The sequence below is a fragment of the Erinaceus europaeus genome, chromosome 6 (assembly GCF_950295315.1).
Source record: "Erinaceus europaeus chromosome 6, mEriEur2.1, whole genome shotgun sequence".
In the NCBI taxonomy this organism is placed as follows: domain Eukaryota; kingdom Metazoa; phylum Chordata; class Mammalia; order Eulipotyphla; family Erinaceidae; genus Erinaceus; species Erinaceus europaeus.
In genome coordinates this window covers 1,707,647-1,730,068 of record NC_080167.1, presented here as the reverse complement: position 1 = coordinate 1,730,068, position 22,422 = coordinate 1,707,647, and the positions used below count along the sequence as shown (strand labels likewise).

Below are 22,422 nucleotides of genomic sequence, written 5' to 3'. Positions count from 1 at the left end.
GGCAGCCGAGCGCGACGCCGGCCGGCCCAAGCGGGTGCACTTCCGGTCCCGCCCTCCCCGTGACAGCTTCCGGCCCCGCCCCGGCCGCGCAGGATGCCGTTGCCATGGCAGCGATCGAAGCTCGGGGCCGGCTTGCTGGGCATCCCTGACCTGCCTGCGCGGCGGGGCGGACCCGGGGCAGAGGCTGCGAGCCGGACACGGTGAGACGGGGCCCCGGCCAGCTCCTCCCCCCGACACCCCCAGAATGCACGTCCCCGGGGACCCTCCGCTAGGACGCCCCCATCCTGCTCCGGGATGCGCCCTGCGCCAGAACCTGTCCTCCTCCTGCGCAGCCCTGCTCTCCGCCTCCCCCCGGGCGCCTCCCCGGCAGGGCCCGCGCAGTCCCGGTGCGGAGTCCCGGTGCCCAGTCCCGCTGTCCCCGGTGTCCAGTCCCGATGTCCAGCCCCGGTGCCCAGTCCCGGTGCGGAGTCCCGGTGCTCAGTACGCTGCCCAGTCCAGGTGCCCAGTCCCGGTGCGCAGTACGGTGAGCAGTCCCGGTGCCCAGTACGGTGCCCAGTCCCGATGCCCAGTCCCGGTGAGCAGTACGGTGCCCAGTCCCTATGCCCAGTACGGTGCCCAGTCCCAGTGAGCAGTCCCGGTGCCCCGTCCCGGTGAGCAGTCCCGGTGCCCAGTCCCGGTGAGCAGTCCCGGTGCCCAGTCCCGGTGAGCAGTCCCGGTGCCCAGTCCCGGTGAGCAGTCCCGGTGCCCAGTCCCGGTGAGCAGTCCCGGTGCCCGGTAGGGTGCCCAGTCCCAGTGAGCAGTCCCGGTGCCCAGTCCCGGTGAGCAGTCCCGGTGCCCGGTAGGGTGCCCAGTCCCAGTGAGCAGTCCCGGTGCCCAGTCCCGGTGAGCAGTCCCGGTGCCCGGTAGGGTGCCCAGTCCCAGTGAGCAGTCCCGGTGCCCCGTCCCGGTTAGCAGTCCCGGTGCCCAGTCCCGGTGCCCAGTCCCGGTGAGCAGTCCCGGTGCCCAGTCCCTCCATGCCTCTGCCCACCCCACTCCTCCACCTGGATCTGCTCAGACCAGGACCGCCAGCCTTATCGCCCGGTGTCCCCCTGGCACCCTGCCCCCCGGGTGCCAGGCCTCTTCTCCCCAAGCCACTCCCGCCCGTCCTCTCCCGTGGCCGTGGGTGGGGGCCGAGGTGGGGAAGAGCAGGGCACTGCCCGCCGCCGCCGCTGCACTCACAGCTCCTGCTCATGGCGGAGCACGAATGGCAGCTGGGGGCCCGGGACGGGGCTGTGTTCCCACGCCCAGCCCAGGCCAGTCCCCACCACACTGGGGAAGCTCCCAGGTTGTGGTGTCCTTCCCAATCTGCTTCCTTCTGTCTGCCTCTTTCTTTTCTTTTATTTATTTAAGAATTTTTAAATTAGTTTTATCTATTGGATAGAAACATCCAGAAATCAAGAGGGAAGGGGGTGATAGAGAGGGAGAGAGACAGAGAGACACCTGCAGCCCTGCTTCACCACTCTTGAAGCTCTCCCCTTGCAGGTGGGGACCAGGGACTCGAACTTGGATCCGTGCGCTTAACCAGGTGTGCCACCACCCGGCCCCTTTTTAAAATTTTTTTAAATTAATTAGTTATTTTCCCTGTTGTTACTCTGGTTGTTTTTCATTGTTGTTGTAGTTGTTATTGTTGTTATTGATGCCATTGTTGTTGGATAGGACAGAGAGAAATGGAGAGAGGAGGGGAAGACAGAGAGAGAGGGGGAGAGAAAGACAGACACCTGCAGACCTGCTTCACCGCCTGTGAAGTGACTCCCCTGCAGGTGGGGAGCCGGGGGCTCGAACCGGGATCCTTATGCCGGTCCTTGCACTTGGCCCCACTTATGCTTAACCTGCCCGACTCCTGTCTGCCTCTTTCTATTTAAAGTTGACCCAAGTGAGCAGTTTCTTCTTCTAGCGTTTGCCCTTCTTCCATAGCCAGTCAACAGCATCAGGTTGAGCCTGATGTCAAGTTTCGAGACCTCCTTTGAATCTGGAGAGGTGGCAGTCGTTGACTATGTGGGTCATAGTCTGTCTAGAGCCGCAGGGGCAGTTCGGGTCGTCTCCGGCTCCCCAGCGATGGAACACAGCGGCGCACCGGCCATGGCCTGTTCGATAGCGATGGAGGAGGGCCCGATCATAACGTGCTAGGTCAAAGCCGGGTTGACGCTTGCAGGGGTCTGTGATGAGGTGTTTGTTCTTTACCTCAGCTGACTGCCAACTCTGTTTCCAAGAGACTGGAACAGAGAAGTTCAGTGTAGGCATAGGGGACCAGATTGGGTGACGAGACGTCAAGCGTTGGACAGGGTGGGCGAAGATAACCACGTATATTGGCAGGTCCGGTCGAGCGTAGACGTGGGAAATGAACTTAGATGATGCCGCATCCCGACGAATATCTGGCGGGGCGATGTGGCTAAGAACTGGCAGCCATGGAACCGGGGTGGAATGGATGGTTCCAGAAATGATCCTCATGGAGGAATATAATTTGGAATCGACCAAGTGGACATGGGGCCTACGGAACCATACTGGGGCACAGTATTCTGCAGTGGAATAGCATAATGCCAGAGAGGATGATCGTAGTGTGGAAGCGCTCGCGCCCCATGAGGAGCTGGCCAGTCTTGCAATGATGTGATTCCTCACGCTCACCTTTGCTGCAGTTTTTATGAGATGTTCGTGAAATGACAGAGTGCGATCGAGAGTAACGCCAAGATAGACTGGCTGGGCTTCATGCCGGATTCTCGTATCGCCAAGCTGCACATTAAGCTCACGCGAGGCCGAGGCATGGCGTAGATGGAAAACAGATGATACCGTTTTTGCAGTGCTAGGGATTAGTCGCCATTTTTTACAGTCATCAGATATCAGAGACATGTCTTTCGTGAGTGTTTCCTCGAGGATGTCAAACTTGGATGCCTGAGTAGCACAGCAGATGTCATCGGCGTAGATGAACTTCCTTGAAGAAGTTTCTGGGAGGTCATTGATGTAAATATTAAATAGCGTAGGAGCCAGAACAGAGCCCTGGGGGAGGCCACTAGAGACAAGTCTCCATCTGCTAGACTTGTCACCCAGATGCACCCGGAATCTTCTGTTTTGGAGAAGAAACGATATAGTGTTGGCCACCCATGGAGGCAGGCATCTTGAGATCTTGACTAGGAGACCACGGTGCCAGACGGTGTCATAGGCTGCTGTGAGATCAACAAAGCTGATGATAAAAAATAAAAGAAGTGGGGGTGTGCCAGTGCACACCTGCCCCGGGCCTCTTGTAAGAAGTTATTGGCAGGTGGCGGCAGTGAGGCTGGAGTGGGTGTGGTGAAAGTCCACCCTGGACAGCGCCTCTCGCCCTGTTGTCTTGCCGTCTTCCTTCAGTGTCTCAGCATCGCCATGCCCTCCGTGCTAGTGCCATGGGGACATATTGCAAAGTTTCACAGCAGTAATCCCAGCGGGCACATGGCCGGGGCTGCGGGAGACCTCAGACACCGAGTGAGCGGAAGGCTAGCGCCTGCCTCTCCTAAAAGGCCAAGGCCACTGCGTTCAGGAAGCTGGGGGTGGGGCAGTTACCACACTCCAGAGCCCGTCACAGAAGGCCAGGCCGGCCTCCCTCTCTGTCAGATTCTCGGTCCACACCACACCGAGACTGTGGACACCAGTGTTTAGGAGACACGAGCGGCCCCGTCTCCTCTCACAGCCTCACAGTGTTTGTTTTGGCTACTCAGCAGTAGCAGCCTGGGAGCGGGGGTCTCAGGCAGGAGTGTCCCCTTCCCATTCTCCGTGCTCCGTGCCCTGGGAGTGTCCCCTGCCCATTCTCCGTGCTCCGTGCCCTGGGAGTGTCCCCTGCCCATTCTCCGTGCTCCGTGCCCTGGGAGTGTCCCCTGCCCATTCTCCGTGCTCCGTGCCCTGGGAGTGTCCCCTGCCCATTCTCCGTGCTCCGTGCCCTGGGAGTGTCCCCTGCCCATTCTCCGTGCTCCGTGCCCTGGGAGTGTCCCCTGCCCATTCTCCGTGCTCCGTGCCCTGGGAGTGTCCCCTGCCCATTCTCCGTGCTCCGTGCCCTGGGAGTGTCCCCTGCCCATTCTCCGTGCTCCGTGCCCTGGGAGTGTCCCCTTCCCATTCTCCGTGCTCCGTGCCCTGGGAGTGTCCCCTTCCCATTCTCCGTGCTCCGTGCCCTGGGAGTGTCCCCTTCCCATTCTCCGTGCATTCTCTGGGAGCACAGAGCACGGAGTCTCCGGGCAGGTTCACCGCAAGCCTTCCTGGTACTTTTCCTTCACGATGTGCTCCTGCTGGGTGGGGCTTCTCGCTGGCTCCACTTCTTTCCTTTCTCCAGTTGCAGACAGGAAGCCCCTAACGTTTTGTTGTAATTTTTCTGTTTGTTTCAGCCTCAATCCTTGGGGACAGAAAAATCTCCTGGGCAGCAACATTTCACAGAGACAGTTACTGGGCTCACCTGTGTGGAGTGTGTGTGTGTGTGTGTGTGTGTGTGTGTGTGTGTGTGTGTGTGTGTCCCTGCCGGGCTGGCTTCGTGGGCGGGAGACAGATGACCAGGGACTCATGGCTGAGCTGTACGCAGTATCTCTTTATTCATGTGGAATGCAGCACAATCTACGGCAAACTAAACTAACTATAATCACAATCCTGTCCTTATATATACTCGCCAAGTAAGGTGTAAACAGGATGTGACGTAGAGAGAGGGTGGAGCGAAAAGAGACTGGTGCAAATCAGGGTGACTAGAGAGGGGGCGCAGCAAAAAGACATCTTGAACCAGTGCCCTGCAGGCAGGGCGGCGCTTAGTTAACAGTGGTTATATAAATAGGACACAGTGTTAAGCAGGGGGGATTAAACCAATGAAACAGAAGGGGCTTTAGAAGCAGACCAACATGTCCCCTGTGGGCAAGCTGACCTCTGACACAGCCAAGATGTCCCTTGCAGAGCCACCCGCACCCCCATGCATGGACAGCACTTCCTGAGGGACATGTTCTGTGTGCCAGCCCTCCCTCAGTCTCCCTTCACTGAAGGCAGACCCTCACCTGCACAATCCAGTGTGGCTTCCTCTGGCCCGTGTGGGGGTGGGGGAACGACTTTGAAAGTGCTCAGAGCACCTTAAGTGTCAGACAGACAGATGCCATTTTGGAGAGGCAGCATGTGAAGAGCTGGACAGATCTCTCTGGTAATCTTTTTAAAAAATATTCATTTATATATTCCCTCTTGTTGCCCTTGTTGTCCCTGGTAATCTTAAATGGACTTCAGGCCAGAGGGCTGTGTCCTAGGCCTGCTGTGTTAAACGCAGCGGACTCACTTCTCCTGACTTCCCAACGTGGCCAACAGCAAGGTGCCCCGAGTGTGGTGTACGCTGACCTTCCAGTAGGCAGTACTGCTTACAAGCGGGTGCTGGTGGTCTGGGAGGTGGCGCAATGGATAAAGCATTGGACCCAAACATGAGGTCCCAAGTTCAATCCCTGGCAGCACATGTACAAGAGTGATAGCTGGTTCTTTCTCTCTCTCTCCTCCTATCTTTCAAATAAATAAATTAAATTAAATAAGCGGGTGCTGAAAAGAGTGCCAGCTCCCCAGGGGACCCTGGACTTGCCCCTAATGTCCCAGAGCCTGGCTTCCCTGTGTGTAAACAGTGTGCTTGGGGAGAGCCACGTGCAGCGGGTCTGCGCTCGGGGCTGGATACTGAGGGTACCTGTGCTGGGCCGGGCTCAAGGCAGCCCCCCACTCCACTCTGGCCCAGAGCCCTGCACTTGCTACCCCCCAGGCCTGCACTGGACCTTGAGCCCCTGACCCCAGAGCCCACTGGCTAGCCTGAGAGCCAGACCTGCTTCATAACCAGCTGTGTGAACGAGGTGAGGATGGCTGTGGGGACCCCCACACAGGGTACCCCAGAGCCTCCCAGCCCCCCTGGGTACCTGCAGGCAGCCAGGGCACAGCCCCCGTGCTGGCAGGGAGGCAGACTTTGTCTGGACGAAATAGCACAGGTGGCCGCCTGTGCTCTGAGTGTGGGCACCAGCAGGAGGGCCTTGTCCCGAGGGCGAGGAGGTGGGCGCAGAGCACAGGCAGAAGCCTAGGCGTGTGTGGCACCCTCTCCAGGGGCTGTGATGGGGCTGGCGTGCAGCAGGAGACCCAGCAGCTAGCTGTCTGAGGGGCCCCTCCTGAGATGAAGGGGGTGAGAGACAGTAGAGACAGTTCCAGCCAGGCCGGGCCTTCAGGGGTGTGGTGACCTCTGGACTGTCCAAGCAGCCCCAACTCTCCAGGAGGGGCTGGGAGGTGCTCTCTGCTGCTGAGCCCACCCCCCAAACTGCACACAAGGGCTGCGGGCGGGGGAGGGCCTGGGCAGCCAGCTCCGGTGGACTGCACCCCTGACAGGCTCAGGCGGGCCGAGCTCTCCCTCCAAGTCCAGTCACTGGGCAGCCTGTCCAGGCCGCAGCCCCGGCTCCAGGGGAGGACACGCCACTGCCGGCTGTAGGGAAGGAGGCTCTAGCTCCCGTGGGTGGCCGCTCCCTCTCCTGAGCGAATGAATGAGTGGGAAGCCACCCAGAGCAGGGAAGTGGTGCACATCCAGGAGCCTTGAAGAAAACCAGAACAGCTCCACCAACGGTTCCCATTTCTCCAGGCCTTGCCGGGACTGGACAGAGGGACGCGGTGTGAGTGGACTCACAGCCGCAGGTGGGTGCCTGGGGGCGGGGCCAGGCTCGGGCCTCAGCATCTCCCGGCCCCCGCCCCCGCCGCCATGGCGCACCTGCTGGGCAGCCCGGCCTGCATGGACAGCCTGCGCACAGACCTGACCGACCTGCAGGGCGCCATCGTGGACGTGTGCTCTCGGACGGGGCCTGTACGTGTCCCATCCTGGAAGTTCCCTGACCGCGTGGCCTGCGACCTGGACATGGCGGCCCTGCTGGAGCACTACGACCACGTGCCCGGGGACCCTGAGTTCACGCAGCTGTCCCACACGGTGCTGCTGGAGCTCGTCATCGACAGGTGAGGGCCTGGGCCAGGTTACAGCAGGTGGGGGCTTGGGGCCACCCCCAGGGCTATGGCCAGCCTCCCCCCCCAGTTTCTCAGACTTGTGGGGCCAGGCCTGGGGCGTGTGTTTGACACCTCACTGCAGCACGGGAGTGGGGGGAGGAACTGTGGTTACCCTGGCATCAGCACCCCACTTCTCAGGGACTAGGCAGCACCCCCAGCTGCCTGTGCACCAGAACCTTCCCTGCTGGTGAAGTCACAGGGCCTGACAGCAGGTGACAGAAGCCAGGGGGAGGGGAGCCACCAGCAGGCCCTGCAGGGAGGGGCCAGCCCACACCCTCCCTCCCCTGGCTTCTCGCACCATCCTCCTGCTGTCCCGCTAGGGATGTCCCGCCCACCCCTCCTGTCCTGCTACAGAGCCCCCAAACCGAGCCCTAGATGCCAGGCAAGGACCCCTCCCCCCTTGAAGCTCTGCCTCTCACCTCTGAGCTTGACAGACCCCAGGGCCCCTGGAGACAGGCCCGCGGTTCCCCCACTCCCAGGTAGCGGTTATGGTCACTTGGCTCCCGCCAGGTGAAAGGCCAGGCAGACCACATGGCTGATTAGGGGGCTCTGGGGGGTGTGCTCCACCCATCCCCATACGCTGTCCTAGCCCGGCACAGCAGAAGGCCTGGAGGCTGGAGGGGTGGGCACCCCTGCACACCCTCTCTGTGCGCTGCCCTCACTTGCACCTTCTTCCTCTGAAACACAAATGCCTGCCACCTTCCCGCATGCCTGGCAGACCAGTGCCAGCAGAACCCGGCCTGGACTCCCCACCCTGTGCTGCCCCCAGCCACTGGCACCTCTGCCCACAGGCTGCTGCTGCTGCTGCAAAGCTGTGCCAGCTACCTGGAGACCTTGGGTTCAGAGCGAATGGTGCCCCCCGGGCGGGTCACGGGGCCCTGCGTGTCGGTGGGGCTCACGGCTCGGCGCTTCTGGGACAGTCTGCTGAGGCTGGGCGCACTGCACCAGCCCAGGGCCCTCCAGGTGCGTCAGCCACACACCAGCCCCCCCCACCAGTGTCCTTGTCAACCCCACCGCTGGTCACCTCCTGTCCCTAGGAGCCTGAGGGCAGCAGAGGGGGCTGGTATGAGCAGATGCAGGGGAGAGAGGAGCGGATGCCCCCTTGTTCACTTGTCCTTGCTGTTGGAACACTGAAGGGCCAAGCTGGCACAGCCCCAGGGAAGTGGTGGCCCTCAGGGCCAGTGTCCCTCACCTCCTTCCTGTTTCTCCTCCTGACCACAGGACAGAGCAAGCCAAGGGCACAGCCCCCCCTCCAAGCCCACAGCCGAGAGTGGTCCAGCGCAGAGCCCGGAGCAGGTGCCCCCCAAGCTCAGCAAGCCTCTGTCTCCCGTGCCAGGCCCCTGCCACAGCCTCCCAGCGCTTACAGTGTGTCTCAGTCCCGGCCGGCAGGCAGAGTACAGCCGCAGCGTGTCTGCCCAGACGGTGGAGACGGCGCTGGTGCCCTGCGAGGCCTGTGCCCGTGTCCAGGGCAGCCTGCACCAGGTGGGCAAGGCACTGGTGGGCCTGTGTCAGAGCCAGGGGCTGCCCTCCAGTCTGGGCCACTTCCAGCAGCTGGTGCAGGACAGTGTGGGGCTCCGGCCGCTGCCCGCCACCACACTGGCCCACTGGGCCACCGAGCAGAGCAGGGACCTGGCGTGCCTCTCGGAGCACGTGGGAGCCCTCAGGGCCCAGCTGGCGGAGGCCACGAGGCACAAGAGCAGCCTGCAGACGCGGCTGGGCGAGCTGGAACAGGCGCTGGAGGAGGAGCAGGATGCACGGCGGCGGCAGGCCGATGGGGCGGAGCGGCACCGGGCCGCGTGGGAGCGAGACCGGCAGCAGCTGCAGGCAGGTCAGTGCCTGCTGCCCCTCAGGATATGGACACACGTGCTCAGAGGAGCCCGGGGCTCGGTGCTCCTTCCTTGTCAGAGGGGACTACACTCTTGTCTTTTTTAATTCAACTTTATTATTATTTGCCTCCAAAGATATTGCTGGGGTTCAGTGCTGGCACTGTGAATCACTTCCCCTGGTGGCCATTTTTTCCATTTTACTGGACACGACAGAGAGAAACTGAGAGGGGAAGGGTAGATAGAGAAAGACAGAGAGACACTTGCAGACATACTTTGCTGCTTATGAAGTGACCCCCCTGCAGGTGAGGAATGGGAGCTCGAATCCAGATCTTTGCATGGGTCCTTGCACTCAGTACTATGTGCACTTGACCGGGTGTGCCGCCACCTGGCCCCTCCACTGTTGTTTTTAAGTGTGACACTGCTGAGCAGCCTTCTCGGTCAGGAGAGGGATACCTCAGCACAGCGCCGCCAGCCATGTGCTGGGCTTGACCCCAGGGCCTCGGGTGTGGGGGGCAGACGTGCAGGGGGCAGGGGTGTGTCTGGTGAAAGGCAGAGCCGTAGCCATGATGCCAGAGCTGCCCGCCACCATGCCTGAGCTCGGAGGGCACCAGGCACCAGACAGGCCCCCGGGAGCGTCACCGCAGGGTCTGTGCGTCTCCGCAGAGACCGGCGACCTGAGGGTGAAGGCGGATGCCCTGGAGGAGCAGCTGAGGCAGCAGCAGGAGGCCGTGGCAGCTGCGGGTGAGGAGCTGCCAGCCCCCCCATCGCCCTGCCCTTGTCCCTGCAGCCCAGCACCGGGGCACTGATACGGGGAGCCGCCCAGGAGGGTCCTGGCAGCTGCGCCGTGGGTGATGGGCTGGGGGGTTCGGAGCCTGGGTGTGGCTGAGAGCAGGAGGTGGAGAGAAGCCTGGGCCTGCGGTCGCATCCAGGCCCTTGCACCCCTCCGCTCGGCCCCCAGAGACCAGGGCGCAGCAGCTGCAGGTGGAGGCTGACTGTGGGGCCGAGGCTCAGAGGGAGGTGCGGCGGCTGGAGGAGGAGGTGCGGCAGCTGGCCGGGCGTCTGGACGGGGCAGGCCAGCAGGTGCGCTGGGCCAGTGCAGAATTGGAGAAGGAGAAGGCACGCGTGGACAGCATGGCCCGCCACCAGGAGGTGAGCCGCCTCGGGCCAGGCACCGGGTTCTGGTCCTTGGGGGAGGGGGCCGTGGGCTCCAAAGAAGGGGCTGGGGGCCAGGCCGACCTGGGGTGGGGGCTGGGGGGCCTGGTTCAGGTCCCGCCCCTGCAGTCCCTGCAGGCCAAGCAGCGGGCCCTGCTGCAGCAGCTTGACCGCCTGGACCTCGAGCGGGAGGAGCTGCAGGGCAGCCTGGGTGAGGCGGAGGCGCAGCAGGCCCATGCGGAGGAGCGGCTGCGCAGCCTGCAGAGCGAGCGGGAGCAGGGCGAGTGCCAGCTGCGGGCCCAGCAGGTGGGAGCGGCGGGGGAGGGGGGCAGGGGAGCAGCTCTGGGGAGCGTCCCACCAGCACGGGCCCCAAGGGCATCCCCAGGCGCAGCTGCCAGCCCGCCCTGGGGTCTGAGTGCCCCTCCCTCCCAGGAGCTGCTGCAAAGTCTGCAGCGCGAGAAGCAGGGCCTGGAGCAGGCCACCACGGACCTGCGGCTGACCATCTCCGAGCAGCAGCGGGCGCTGGTGGAGCTGCGGGAGCGGGAGCGGCTGCTGGTGGCCTTCCCGGACCTGCACCAGCCCCGCGAGGCCCAGCTGCAAAGTAGGTAGGGGTCCCAGCCGGCCAGGCGCACGGGGCCGGGACGGGCGGCCTCACGGTGGCCACAGGGGGCCGGGAGGCACGGCAGTTGGTGGCACATCTCAGCCCGGGTCCCCGAGTGAGGCCGTGTCCCTCCCGCAGGCTCCGGCGATGTGACGGAGGACATGGAGAAGCAGGTGCAGGCCAACGACATCCGCATCCGGGTCCTCCAGGAGGAGAACGGGCGGCTGAGGGCCACACTGGCCAAGATCCGGGCAGTGGCCCAGCAGGGGGCACTCAAGGTGCGGGCCCAGCGTGTGCGAGCGGGCAAACACCCGGGGGATCTGAAGATGCAGGGCCCAGCGGACACCCTGGCCTGGCCTGGCCTAGAACGCCATGCAGGCCCCTGAACCCCCTTCCTTCTTTGCAGCTGGTGCCTCAGGAGCAGCTCTGGGTCTCCCCCAGCAAGGAGGTCAGGGGAGCGTCCCCCCCAGCCCCGGTCCCAAGAGTATCCCCAGGGTGCGTGAAGCTTTGCCAGAGGTTGGCAGACGGGGTGGGGGGACGGGGGCCCCAGCTCACCCCACTTTGTTCTCTCTTGCCCCCAGGCCCCTGGGCAGGAGGCAGTCCCCAAGCAGCCGGGTGACCAGCTCAGGCCGACCCCAGGGTGGCCGGGCCCCCGCATCCCCGGCCCAGTGGCCTGGAAGGCCCTCCCTGGAAGAAGTGACCAACTCCACCATCTGCACCCAGAACCCCATGCGGGCCCTGGCCAGGCTGAGGCGGCGGCTGTCGCCGGGCCGGGGCCAGGTGGGTGCTGTACACCCTCGGCAGGAGAGACCCACCCCACCCCAATAAAGCAGCTTCCAGCAAGCCAGGCCCGGGCAAGAACCTTTCTTTCTGCGTCCTGAGCCTGGTCAGCTCTGGGGAAGGGACGTGAGCTCCTCCCCATCACCTGCACAGCTGAGGGGCCGCGTCTGCCACCTGCACGGACCGCAGGCTCCATCCTGCTCTCCAGCCTCCCTGTAACCAGGGAGTGAACATTCCCAGAGTGAACCCAGGTCAGCCCGGGACCGCACACTGGCGGAGGTGGGAGTGGGGTTAGTCATACAGCATCCCTCCCCCGGCCGAGAGGACAGCCTTCCTCCACACAGCCACACCCAGGCACTGTATGTTAAAATAGATCCGTGTTTATTTCGTAGCGACCCCCCAGCCCGAGTCTCTACAAAAGACACCGAGTGCGTGTGCTCAGCCTGAGGCTTCCAGCCTGAGGCTTGTGTATCCCGTCCCCCCACTCAAGAGGACGGCCCTTGTGGGAAACCCGGGGCCCCACCGCAGCCTTGGGTAGCCAGGCCAGCGCCCTTCCCACTCCCCCAATAAATAGGCCTCCACCCAGTGATGCCCCTGGAGCCGGTCCAGGCACCTGGAAGGTGGGCACAGCCAAACTGGCAGAGGCCCCGCTGGCTGTCAGGTGCATGGCTGTGCCCTCCCAGTGTGGCGGCCCCGCTTCCTCCCGTCCCGAGCCCGGGCCAGCCGAGGGGCAGCTAATCGTCAGAGTAGCCGTTCCCTGGGGACAGAGGAGGCACAGGAGGGATCAGGTGAGGTGGGGTCCCCAGCCCATGCCCCTGAGCGCCCGAGCTCACCCAGCATGTTGAACTTGCACAGCGGGCAGGTCTGCTGCTGCAGCAGCCAGGGGTCCACGCAGTCGCGGTGGAACTCGTGCTTGCAGGGCAGCACCCGGAGCCACTGCGGAGAGAGGCCCAGCCAGGGCCCCGCTGCCTGCCCACTGCGGAGAGAGGCCTGTGCCTGCCCGCTGCCCGCCCACTGCGGAGAGAGGCCCATGACCGCCCCGTCTGCTTCCTGCCCACTGTGGAGAGAGGCCCGTGCCTGCCCGCTGCCCGCCCACTGTGGAGAGAGGCCCGTGCCCGCCCGTGCCCGGGTTCCTCACCCACCTGCTTGGGGCGGAAGTCGTCCAGGCACACAGCACAGGTGTCGCCACCCGGTTCCGGGGGCCCCTGGGCAGCCCTGCCTGGCCGCCAGCGCCGGGTCTGCAGGGATGCCAGCCTGTGTGCCGCACGGCGCTGGAGCAGCTCCACCTGCCAGGAGGAGCACGGTGAGCACGGCGGGCAGGGCGGGTGGGCCTGGGCTCGGGCAGCAGGCAGCGGGGCGGGGGCTCCCACCTGGCCTCCGGGCTCCCGCCGGCTCGGCCATGCCGCCTGGCGCTGTGCCTGGACCACGAGGCCGGCGCCCAGCAGCAAGGCCACCAGCAGGATGGCGTTCCACAGCTGCTGCAGGGGCTTCTGGGAGAAGCTGGGCGTCAGCCGGAGTCCCCAGGGTGTCCCTTCCTGTCTGCAGGGCCGGGCCTCTCTCACACAGCCGGGCCTCTCTCACACAGCCAGGCCTCTCTCACACTGCTGGGCCTCTCTCACACAGCCGGGCCTCTCTCACACTGCTGGGCCTCTCTCACACAGCCGGGCCTCTCTCACACAGCCGGGCCTCTCTCACACTGCTGGGCCTCTCTCTCTCACACAGCCGCAGGTGCCGCCAGCTGAGCAGGGGAGGCTCAGGACCACCCTGGCACCTGCCTCTCCTTCCCCAGCCTGTCCTCTGGAGTGGAGGGGAGAATCCCTTTCCTCAGGCTTGCTTTCTCCAGGCTCCCCTCCCAGGCCTGTCTCCCTGCAGGACCCCTTCCTCAGGCTTGTCGTTCCTAGGCTGTTCCTGGGTCTCCCTTCTCCGGGCTCGCCTAACCGTTCTCAGCCCAAGTCTGTCCCGCTTCCAAGCTGGTTCTCGGCCCTCCCAGAAGCCTAGTCTGCTCCTTCCTCACATGACACCCAGCACCCTAGGTGTGTCTCTACAGATCCACCACATAGCACCCCGCCCGATGCCTCCCCCGCTGGTGCGCCCCAAGGCCCAGGTTCCTCTCCCGGCCCACCCTCAGCTCAGCACGTCCTCCGCTCTTGCCCATGTCCCCTTCCCAAGCCTGGCATGACCTGGGAGCACAGCCAGCACTCAGGGGGTGGGGAGGCTTAAAGAGGAGCAGGGGAGGGGGCTGAGGAGCAAGGCTCTCAGAGAAGGCAGAGGTGGGGCTGAAGGGGCAGGGAGGCCAAGTGCAGTGGGGTGCCGCCGACCATGCACTGGAGCTGAGGGCGAGGGGGCTGGGCTGTGCTTAGCCCTCCCCTGCGGAGAAAGGGCAGCAGGCTGCCAGGGTCCCCGCCACCCCCCCAACCCCCACCCCCCGCCGGACACACACCTGCTCCTGGGCGCGGCTGCCCCCCAGGCATACCACGTCCTGCCAGCCCCCAGAGCCATCCTTGGAGAGGCCGCAGGTGGTCCATAGGGTCAGCGTCCACTCAATGCTGGCCGACAGGGACTGTTCACGCGTGACCTCTGCGGTGGCCTGGGTCCTCCTGGGGGAGAGCCACAAAGGGGCCAGAGGAAGATGCCCCCAGCCGCTCAGGCCTCACAGGGCCCCCCAACACCTGGCGGGGGGCCCCCTCAGTCGGAGCCCTGCCTTCTGGCCAGGCCCTGACACCCCCACCCCACACTCACTGCAGCAGGGCCTCCAGCAGCTTGGTGACGTTGGCCGAGTAATGAAGGACCACGACTGGCCTGAGCAGCAGCTGCGAAGCGTCCAGCTGTGGGGACGGAGTCAGGGCGGCCCAGCTCCAGCCCAGCGCTGCAGCTCAGCTCGCACTCAGCCCCTCACCTCCCGCACCACACTGTGATTCAGGGTGAGGAGAAAGAGGGCAGAGGCTCCCAGGAGGAGCGCCCTCTACATCTGTAGGGTGGAAAGACTGGTCCAGCACCCCACAGGTCCCCACCTGCACGCCTGTAACCCACACACAGACCCCAATAGAGGTACTAATGCCCAGGCCATAGGCGCCTCCTGCCCACAGGCCACTCACCTGGGACCCCTGTGCCCTGCCCACATCCCCCCTACCCGGGACCCCCAGTGTCCTGCCCACAGGCCCCCACCTAGGACCCCAGTGCCCTGCCCACAGGCCCCCCACCCGGGACCCCAGTGCCCTGCCCACAGCCCCCCTACCCGGGACCCCAGTGCCCTGCCCACAGCCCCCCTACCCGGGACCCCAGTGCCCTGCCCACAGCCCCCCTACCCGGGACCCCAGTGCCCTGCCCACAGCCCCCCTACCCGGGACCCCAGTGCCCTGCCCACAGCCCCCCTACCCGGGACCCCAGTGCCCTGCCCACAGGCCCCCCACCTGGGACCCCAGTGCCCTGCCCACAGCCCCCCTACCCGGGACCCCAGTGCCCTGCCCACAGCCCCCCTACCCGGGACCCCAGTGCCCTGCCCACAGCCCTCCTACCCGGGACCCCAGTGCCCTGCCCACAGCCCCCCTACCCGGGACCCCAGTGCCCTGCCCACAGCCCCCCTACCTGGGACCCCAGTGCCCTGCCCACAGGCCCTCCTACCCGGGACCCCAGTGCCCTGCCCACAGGCCCCCCACCTGGGACCCCAGTGCCCTGCACACAGCCCCCCACCAGGGACCCCAGTGCCCTGCCCACATACCCACAGGCTCCCCACCAGGGACCCCGTACCGTCTCCACAACCCCCCACCTGGGACTCCTGTGCCCTGCACACATGTCCACAAGCCCCCCACCTGGGACCCCTGTGCGCCCCCAACCTGGACCCCTGGCCCTCCTTGCCCTCCCTAAACATCTGGGCACCTGCAGTGTCCCCTCGAGGCCTCTCAGGCCAGCCCCTGAGCCCACTGGGTCTGCCGGCTCCGGTGGACGTGCTGACCTCCACTCCCCCTTCCGAACGCGGGCTGGACCCCCGCCCCTGCCAGGTGGCCCCCGGGACCCGCCCCCGCGCCCCCGCACCTGCTGCACCAGGGCCTTGGGCGAGGCCCGAGCCTCCTGCAGGGACACGGCCGCCTGCTCCCGGCCCACGTAGGCCACCGCGATCCAGCCTTCCCCGGGCGCGTCCTGCTCGGCGTCCAGGGCGTCCATCTGCGGGGAGGGGAGGGCAGCGGCGGGGGCGCTGGCACCCGGGCCGCAGCGGCGGGGGTCGCGCTCAGTCTCCCCGGGGCTCACCAGCAGCAGGCGGCCGCGCAGCGGGGTCGGGGCGTCGGGCCCCACGGTGACGCCCTCCAGGACCAGCGTGTCCTGGGCCGGCAGCCGCACGTCCACCCGCACGGCCCGGGCCTCCGCCCGGAGCCTCCCGGCCGCGGGCTCCCCGCCGTCCGCCGCGGCGCCCGGCCCCGCCAGGCCCAGCCAGAGGGGTAGCAGCGGCAGCAGCAGCGGCAGCGGCAGCGGCGACGGTGGCGACCTCCGTGCGGGGCGGGCAGCGGGGCCCATGCTGCGGCGGCGAGCCGGGCCTGAGCCTCGGCCTGGGCGGGGCGGGGCGGGGCCGGGGCGGGGCGGGGCCGATGCCGGGGCGGGGCCTGTTCTGGGGCTGGGCGGGGCTTGGAGTGAGGCCTGAGACCAGAGGGGCGGGGCCTAGTACGAAAGAACAGATGGGGCCTAGCGCGTGGGGATCGTAAGGGGCGGGGCTAGATGGATGGATGGGCGGGATCAATAGTAGGGCGGAGCCTGTGGGCGGGGCCTTCTGGGTGGGCGGGGCGAGGCCTGTGGACAGAGGGGGCGGGACCCAGGGTGGGGCCTCAGTCAGGGGGCGGGGCTCCATGACGGCGGCCTGTCAGCCGCTCAAAAGCCCAGGTGGGGCCTCGCGCGCCCCCTGGTGGCCATCGGGAGTCGGGCGGGCGCAGGCCGATAGAAGAACCGAGGCTTTTTTGGGAAATGTGGAAATGTAGCCTTGTGACAACAAAGACCCTGGAAGTCAGCACTTTTTTCAATGAAGTGATTGATATCGGAGTTGAAAAAACAAATAGGAAAGGGGGGAGCGATGGGGCAGAGGGGCGGAAACCAGTGGCCTCCAGGGCTGCAGGCTGGCCATGCTGGGGGTGGCCCCTGGAGGCACCCCCTTTACGGGGAGAAGACGGGGAAACTGAGGCAGAGAGAGGGCTGGGGCAGACACAGCGCCTGGGCCGGCCCGACCACAGGTGCTCAAGCTGGTGGCTCTTCTGGGCTGTGCCGGGCTCTGATACATGCCCCCCAAATAAGGGCTGGCCAGGAGCCATGGCACTGGCCCCACACGCTGACATGCTGGCAGGAGAGGAGGCTGTCCGGCAGGTGCTCAGGAAGGGGGGGAAGGTCAGGCTGGCACCGAGCGGCTGGGCACACACCCCAGCCGGCCGGCTGGAACGGGAGGCTTTTGGGGAGGAGGAGGTCCCGGTGCCAACCACTTGTTTCTTGGAACCCGGGGTTTTCGGGTGCAGGCTGGGCCGCGAGATTCTCCAGGGGAACTTGGGGAGAGGGGACGGGGCGGGTGCAGACTTGCCCCAGAGGACTCAGGCCGGGTCCCCACAGCTGGAGCCGCTGCTTGAGCAGGTGCCCTGTGGACTGACTGCGCTGCAGGACCAGCCGCCAGTCCCCAGGCCGCTCAGGAAACCCCCCCGCCCAGTGGGGCGGCTGCACCCAGGGGCCACAAGGTGGCAGCCTGTCCCTGGGGAGGCTGTTGCGAGGCTGCAGGCGGGGGGGGGGGGGGGCGGGCAGCCAGTAGCACAGCTGGTGACGCCTTCTTCCTCCTAGGCAGCAGTGGCGTCAACTCTGGCTGAGCAGAAGAGGCCCCGGCCCTGAGCTGCGAGGGGAAGCTTCACCAATGGAGAAGCAGGACTGCAGGCCCTCTCTCCTATCTCCTTCCCTCTTGGTTTGTCGCTATCTCTCTTTTTTTTTAAAAAAAATTATTGGGAGTCAGGCGGTAGCTCAGCGGGTTAAGAGCAGGTGGCGCAAAGCGCAAGGACCAGCGTAAGGATCCCGGTTCGAGCCCCCTGCTTCCCACCTGCAGGGGAGTCACTCCACAGGCGGTGAAGCATGTCTGCAGGTGTCTGTCTTTCTCTCCCCCTCTTTGTCTTCCCCGCCTCTCTCCATTTCTCTCTATCCTATCCAACAACAACAACATCATCAACAACAATAATAACCACAACAATAAAACCACAAGGGCAACAAAAGGGAATAAATAAATAAATATAAAAAATTATTATCTTTATATATTGGATAGACAGAGCCAGAAATCAAGAGGAAGGGTGGTGGTAGAGAGGGAGACAGAGATATACCTGCAGCCCTGCTTCACCACTCACAAAGCTTTCCCCATGCAAGTGGGGACCGGGGCCTTGAACCTGGGTCCTTAAGCATTGTAACAAGTGCACTCAGGGGAGTCGGGCGGTAGCGCAGCAGGTTAAGCGCATGTGGCGCAAAGCGCAAGAACTGGCATAAGGATCCCGGTTCGAGCCCCCGGCTCCCCACCTGCAGGAGAGTCGCTTCACAGGCGGTGAAGCAGGTCTGCAGGTGTCTGTCTTTCTCTCCCCCTCTCTGTCTTCCCCTCCTCTCTCCATTTCTCTCTGTCCTATCCAACAACGACAACATCAATGACACCAATAACTACAACACAATGAAAAACAATAAGGGCATCAAAAGGGAAAATAAATTAATTAATTTTAGAAAAGTGCACTCAGCTAGGTGCGCCACCACTCGGCCGGGTTTGTCTCTATCTCTATCCGAGAAGAGGAGAAGGAGGAAGAGGGAGAAGAAGAGGAGAAGGTTCCCCACTGTCTCTGAAGCTGCAGGAGCCCCCAGGAGTGGAGGCCCACATTGTGGGGCCTCCTGTGAGCAGCAGCAGCACAAGGTGTTGGGAGCTGGAGGCTGGGGGCTGAGGCCCAGCTCTGGGGTCTGGAGGGCCTGGGTGACAGGTGGCTCCTGCCCTTAAGAAGGCAGAATCATGCCCAGATGTCAGGCTCCTGCCCTTAAGAAGGCAGAATCATGCCCAGAGAGGGTGTGAGGGGCAGGGGTGTGCCAGCCTCCAGCTTCACCACTGAGCCCGTTGGAGGTGCCCCTGGGACAGTGGAGACCAAGTGTGCGAAGGTGCTGCCACTTCCCTGGGCAGACTTGGCCATGACCTCTGCACATCACTTCTTCAACCTGTCACTGACCAGAAGGGGGACTGAGGCACAGGCATGATGCCAGCTTGGCCGTGTGCTCCAGCAGCCCTGGGGGCTAAGCCCAAGCCACTCTAGGGGCGCAGTCCTGGTCTGAGGACTCTGGACACCTGGGTGGAAACCGGCCCCTTCTTGGGGAAGTTCCCAGGCTCCTGCCAGCGTCCAGTGCCAGAGTGGGGCCAGCAGCCCCCTCTTTGCCCAGCCCTCCGGGGGAGCCCCTCGTGCCCGCTCCCCACCCTCAGGCCTTCCAGCTAACTGGATACCTTGTTCTGGAGGGATTTGAGTCTCCAGACAACAGGAGCCCGTGAGAAAGTGCAGACTGGGCAGCAGATACCCCGGAAGCTGGGCTCAGTGGGGGGCTTGGGCGGGGAGGGGATTTGTGTCTTCACAAAGGGGGGACACCTGCAGAGGGAGAGGGAATGGGGCTCAGGAGAGCCAGATGCACTGAGAAGTCACCCACAAAGGCCTCCTAATCCCTCCTCCTCTCCGCCTCCCACCTGGAGTGCTCTGGATTGCTTTCATCCCCAGGTGCCCTGAGGGGCCCAGCCTGGCAGGTGGCAGTCTCTCCACACCCCCATGCCTGGGAGAAAGCCCCCCCCACCAGGATTGAGGGATGCCAGCTCCTGTCCTGGCACTGAGCTTCTGCTCCAGTGTCTAGATTCCGGGTGGTGCTGTGGGCACAGGCGTGTCTGGGGCTATTAGCCCGGCCAGGGTCTATTAGCCCGGCCAGGGTCCTGTGAGCTCTGGAAGGACAGTGGCCTTGAGCTGGAGGCCCGGCGCCAGCAGGGGCGGTGAGGAGAGCGGCCTGGTGATTTGAGAGCCAAAAGGACAACCCTGCAGACCTTTCTGCAAATATTTGTGAAACACTCCACCTGCACGAGGCCAGGGCAGCTGGAGCTCTCTGGGGGCCCCAGGCTCCGGCCTTCCCCTTCTCTTGCTTCAGGGCGTGTCCATGTCCTGTGGGCCCCCTTCCCCCCGTTGCCCAGTCCTTCTCAGACCAGGTGGGAAGAATTAAGACATCCCTACACTCATGGGCTGGCAGAATGAGCAAGCGGGTGGCCCCAGGTCCTCACTGGTAGCTGTGCCTCATCCCGGGCCCCCATGGGGGTCCGCAGGGCCTCTTGGGGCTCCCTGTCCACAAAGGGGCTGCCCAGGCAGCTGGTCCTTCAGAAGAGTCCTGACCACACCCCGGGGACTCCCCACATTCCTAAATAACCAGTCCTGCCTATGGCCATAGCCACCTTCCAGAAGAATCCAGACCTGTGACCCGGGAGGTGGCACAGTGGATAAAGCACTAGACTCTGCAGCCTGAGGTCCTTAGTTTGATCCCCGGGGTTGCATGTGCCAGGGTGAGGCTCTGGCTCTGGCTCTCTCTCCTTCTCTCTCCTGTCTCGTAAATACATACAATTCAGACCTGAAGCTGAGTCCAGGACTAGAGCCATTAGCCCCCCTCTTCCTCAATCTTGGGGAGGGGCTTTCCTCCAGCTGCATCACTCTGTCTGGGGGGCAGACAGCACACACCCCTGGGCCCAGGGCCAGAGAGGCTCCACCCAGCAGTGCATGTGGGGGGCCCAGGTCCCACCTCAGGCTGGTGTTCTCTCCATCTCTCCATCTCTCCATCTCTCTCTCTCTCTCTCTCTCTATGAAAAGGCAATGGTTAGTTGGCCACTTGTGGCCTGTCTCCAGCTCACCTGCAGGGCTAGGTGCTAGGTGCTGGGTGCTTCCTGCTGGGCTGGGCTTTGTGGGCTCTGCTATGAGGCAGAACAAAGCAACCAGTGTGTGAGGAGGGGGCTGTGTGGCTGGTTCCTGGAAGCAGCGTTTCTTTTTCTTTTTCTTTTTTTGCCTCCAGGGTTATCACTGGGGCTCAGTGCCTGCACCATGAATCCACTGCTCCTGGAGGCTACTTTTTTCCCTTTTGTTACCCTTGTTGTTTTATTGTTATAGTTATTATTGTTGTTGTTATTGATGTCATCGTTGTTGGATAGGACAGAGAGAAATGGAGAGAGGAGGGGTAGACAGAGAGGGGGAGAGAAAGACAGACACCTGCAGACCTGCTTCACTGCCTGTGAAGTGACTCCCCTGCAGGTGGGGAGCCGGGGGCTCGAACCAAGATCCTTACACTTATCCTTGCACTTCGCACCACCTGCGCTTAACCTGCTGCCCTACCACCTGGCCCACCCGGAAGCAGCATTTTCTTTAACCAGCACCAGAGAACAAGCCCTGGGCCCAGACACTGCACAGTCCACTGGGCTGCCCAAGCCTCTCGTTCCTCGTTGCCTTTGGGGAGCAGGGGACAAGAGAGACACCACAGCCGGGCACCACCGATCTGGCTGCCCCAGGGGCTGCTCCCGCCTCTGCTATCTCCCGGGCCCTGGAGGCACATCTGATGAGGACTCTGCCCCGCAGGCAGGTGTGGCAGGTAGAGATGGTACAGGCAGCCTTCACAGATACAGAGGTGCCCGGTGGACAGCACCCAGCCCCTCCGGGTCAGCGAGGGCGTGGACCAGGCAGGCAGGGCAGAGGGCGTCACAGGGAAACCCGGGGAAGATGGGCCAGTCAGTGAGACTGAGGAACCAGGGCACATGGAGCCAGGGAGCCACACACTTAGGAGTGAGGCGCTGCTGGGGGCTTAGAGGCCAGAAAGAGGTGGGGGAGGAGGGGCGTCAGGGAGACCAGCCGGAAGGAGTTTGCAGATTACTTTTCTAGGCTTTGTGTGATCAGATTAACTGCCCAGGAGGCCTGCCAAGCTGCCCTGGAGGAAATGGGAGTCTGAGACCACAGGGGACAAGAAGGGCCGTCCCGTGTAGGTGGGGGTGGGGGCCAGGGCTGCCAGCTGGGGACCACTCAGTGCAGTCGCCCTGATCTAGGGCAATGGGGGCACTTGTTCCGCAGGGCCAAGACTCGGGTTCGAGTCCCAGCAGCACAGTCTCACCCCAGCACCTTTCTCCTCTCCCCGACCCACCTTCCTTAGTTGTCCCCAAGGGCTGCTCGCAAAGCCAGCTCCGGGCACATGCTGCACTGGCGGGAGGGTGGGGGGGGTGCTCACCTCTCTCCCTCTGGGCTGACAGCTGGCTTCAGGGAGCTTCTCAGAGATCTTACAGCCTCACCCCCACCCACCAGGCATCCAGGCCTCTGGGGCTTCCTGAAACTCCAGCAGTGGCAGGAGCCAGGGGAGCCCCTCATTGTGACCCAGAGCCTGCAGGGGGCCCCCCAGGGGGGCGCCGCGCCCTGAGCTCCCAGGCTGTCCTCCCCTGGGTGTGCGGGCCAGGTGGGTGTCCGCAGGCTCGGGGCACAGGGCAGAGCCCCGGCACCATGGATGCTTCAGTGAGCTGCTGCCTCTGGGGGGGACTCCCCGCGCTCCACAGCCCCCCTCCAGCTATCTGTCTCTGTTGGCTCAGTGCCCCCCCCCCCCGCAGCCCCCAGGGCTGTTCCCATGCAGCTTCTCTGTCCTTCTGTCCTTCCAAACGTCCCTCCATCCTTCACCGTGGGGTGTGGTGGGGGGCTCAGTGCTCTAGCCTGAGGCATAGTTGGGGGGGCAGGGCAGGCTTGTGAGGGAGGACAGAGGGAAGAGGGGCCTGGGTCAGGGAAAGTGAGGCAGCGGTGTGGCCAAGCTCTGCGGGGGTGGGGGTAGGGCAGCCACCCAGTGAGGACAAGCACAGAGGCCCTCAGTTTCTGGGGCCGCTCCCTGGGTGCTTGGGAAGAGGGTTCCCATGGGGACTCCCCACTCTAATCAGTAAGCACTCCTCCACACACAGGCCTGGACAGGAGTCACCCCAAAACCGCAGAGCAAGAGGAGGCCAGCGCCCAGGAGAGCCCCGGGGTACCCAGC

At 64.1% G+C, this 22,422-nt stretch overlaps 2 protein-coding genes across 12 annotated transcripts in view; one reads left to right on the top strand and one right to left on the bottom strand.

Annotated features, from left to right (window-relative positions):
* The first annotated feature begins 2 nt into the window (after window positions 1-2).
* On the top strand, window positions 3-11,504 carry CCDC157 (coiled-coil domain containing 157). 6 transcript variants are annotated; one of them, XM_060192818.1, is made up of 12 exons: window positions 3-200; window positions 5,762-5,849; window positions 6,617-6,981; window positions 7,821-7,992; window positions 8,251-8,857; window positions 9,519-9,596; window positions 9,814-10,004; window positions 10,137-10,313; window positions 10,440-10,612; window positions 10,747-10,886; window positions 11,015-11,103; window positions 11,190-11,504. In XM_060192818.1, exons 3-12 carry the CDS (start codon window positions 6,734-6,736, stop codon window positions 11,487-11,489), a joined length of 2,175 nt encoding a protein of 724 aa, XP_060048801.1. In that variant the 5' UTR covers window positions 3-200; window positions 5,762-5,849; window positions 6,617-6,733; the 3' UTR covers window positions 11,490-11,504. The 6 variants fall into 6 exon arrangements, with proteins under 6 accessions (XP_060048801.1, XP_060048802.1, XP_060048798.1 ...); XM_060192819.1 differs by lacking the exon at window positions 5,762-5,849 and having other exon boundaries at window positions 10,146-10,313; XM_060192815.1 differs by lacking the exon at window positions 5,762-5,849.
* A 248-nt stretch (window positions 11,505-11,752) lies between these two features.
* The window catches only part of RNF215 (ring finger protein 215), a 98,012-nt gene continuing 87,342 nt past the window's right edge, over window positions 11,753-22,422 (bottom strand). For 2 of the 6 annotated variants that reach the window (XM_060192836.1, XM_060192837.1), the window contains exons 2-8: window positions 15,634-15,742; window positions 15,421-15,549; window positions 14,128-14,213; window positions 13,829-13,985; window positions 12,759-12,878; window positions 12,531-12,674; window positions 11,753-12,324 (exon numbers count right to left, since the gene is read on the bottom strand). In XM_060192836.1, the coding sequence (XP_060048819.1) occupies window positions 12,130-12,324; window positions 12,531-12,674; window positions 12,759-12,878; window positions 13,829-13,985; window positions 14,128-14,213; window positions 15,421-15,549 (831 nt within the window). In that variant the 5' untranslated portion in view covers window positions 15,634-15,742 and the 3' untranslated portion in view covers window positions 11,753-12,129. Of the gene's footprint in view, window positions 12,325-12,530; window positions 12,675-12,758; window positions 12,879-13,828; window positions 13,986-14,127; window positions 14,214-15,420; window positions 15,550-15,633; window positions 15,952-22,422 lie in introns of those variants that run through there. The other 4 variants (XM_060192834.1, XM_060192832.1, XM_060192833.1 and 1 more) reach the window with 4 other exon arrangements.

Bases quoted from the DNA above. Each gene is read 5' to 3' on its own strand.
- CCDC157 (XM_060192815.1), top strand. From the start codon at position 6,734: ATGGCGCACCTGCTGGGCAGCCCGGCCTGCATGGACAGCCTGCGCACA. The intron at 6,982-7,820 runs GTGAGGGCCTGG...CTCTGCCCACAG, and splicing joins CTGGAGCTCGTCATCGACAG to GCTGCTGCTGCTGCTGCAAA. The intron at 10,005-10,136 runs GTGAGCCGCCTC...CCGCCCCTGCAG, and splicing joins GCATGGCCCGCCACCAGGAG to TCCCTGCAGGCCAAGCAGCG.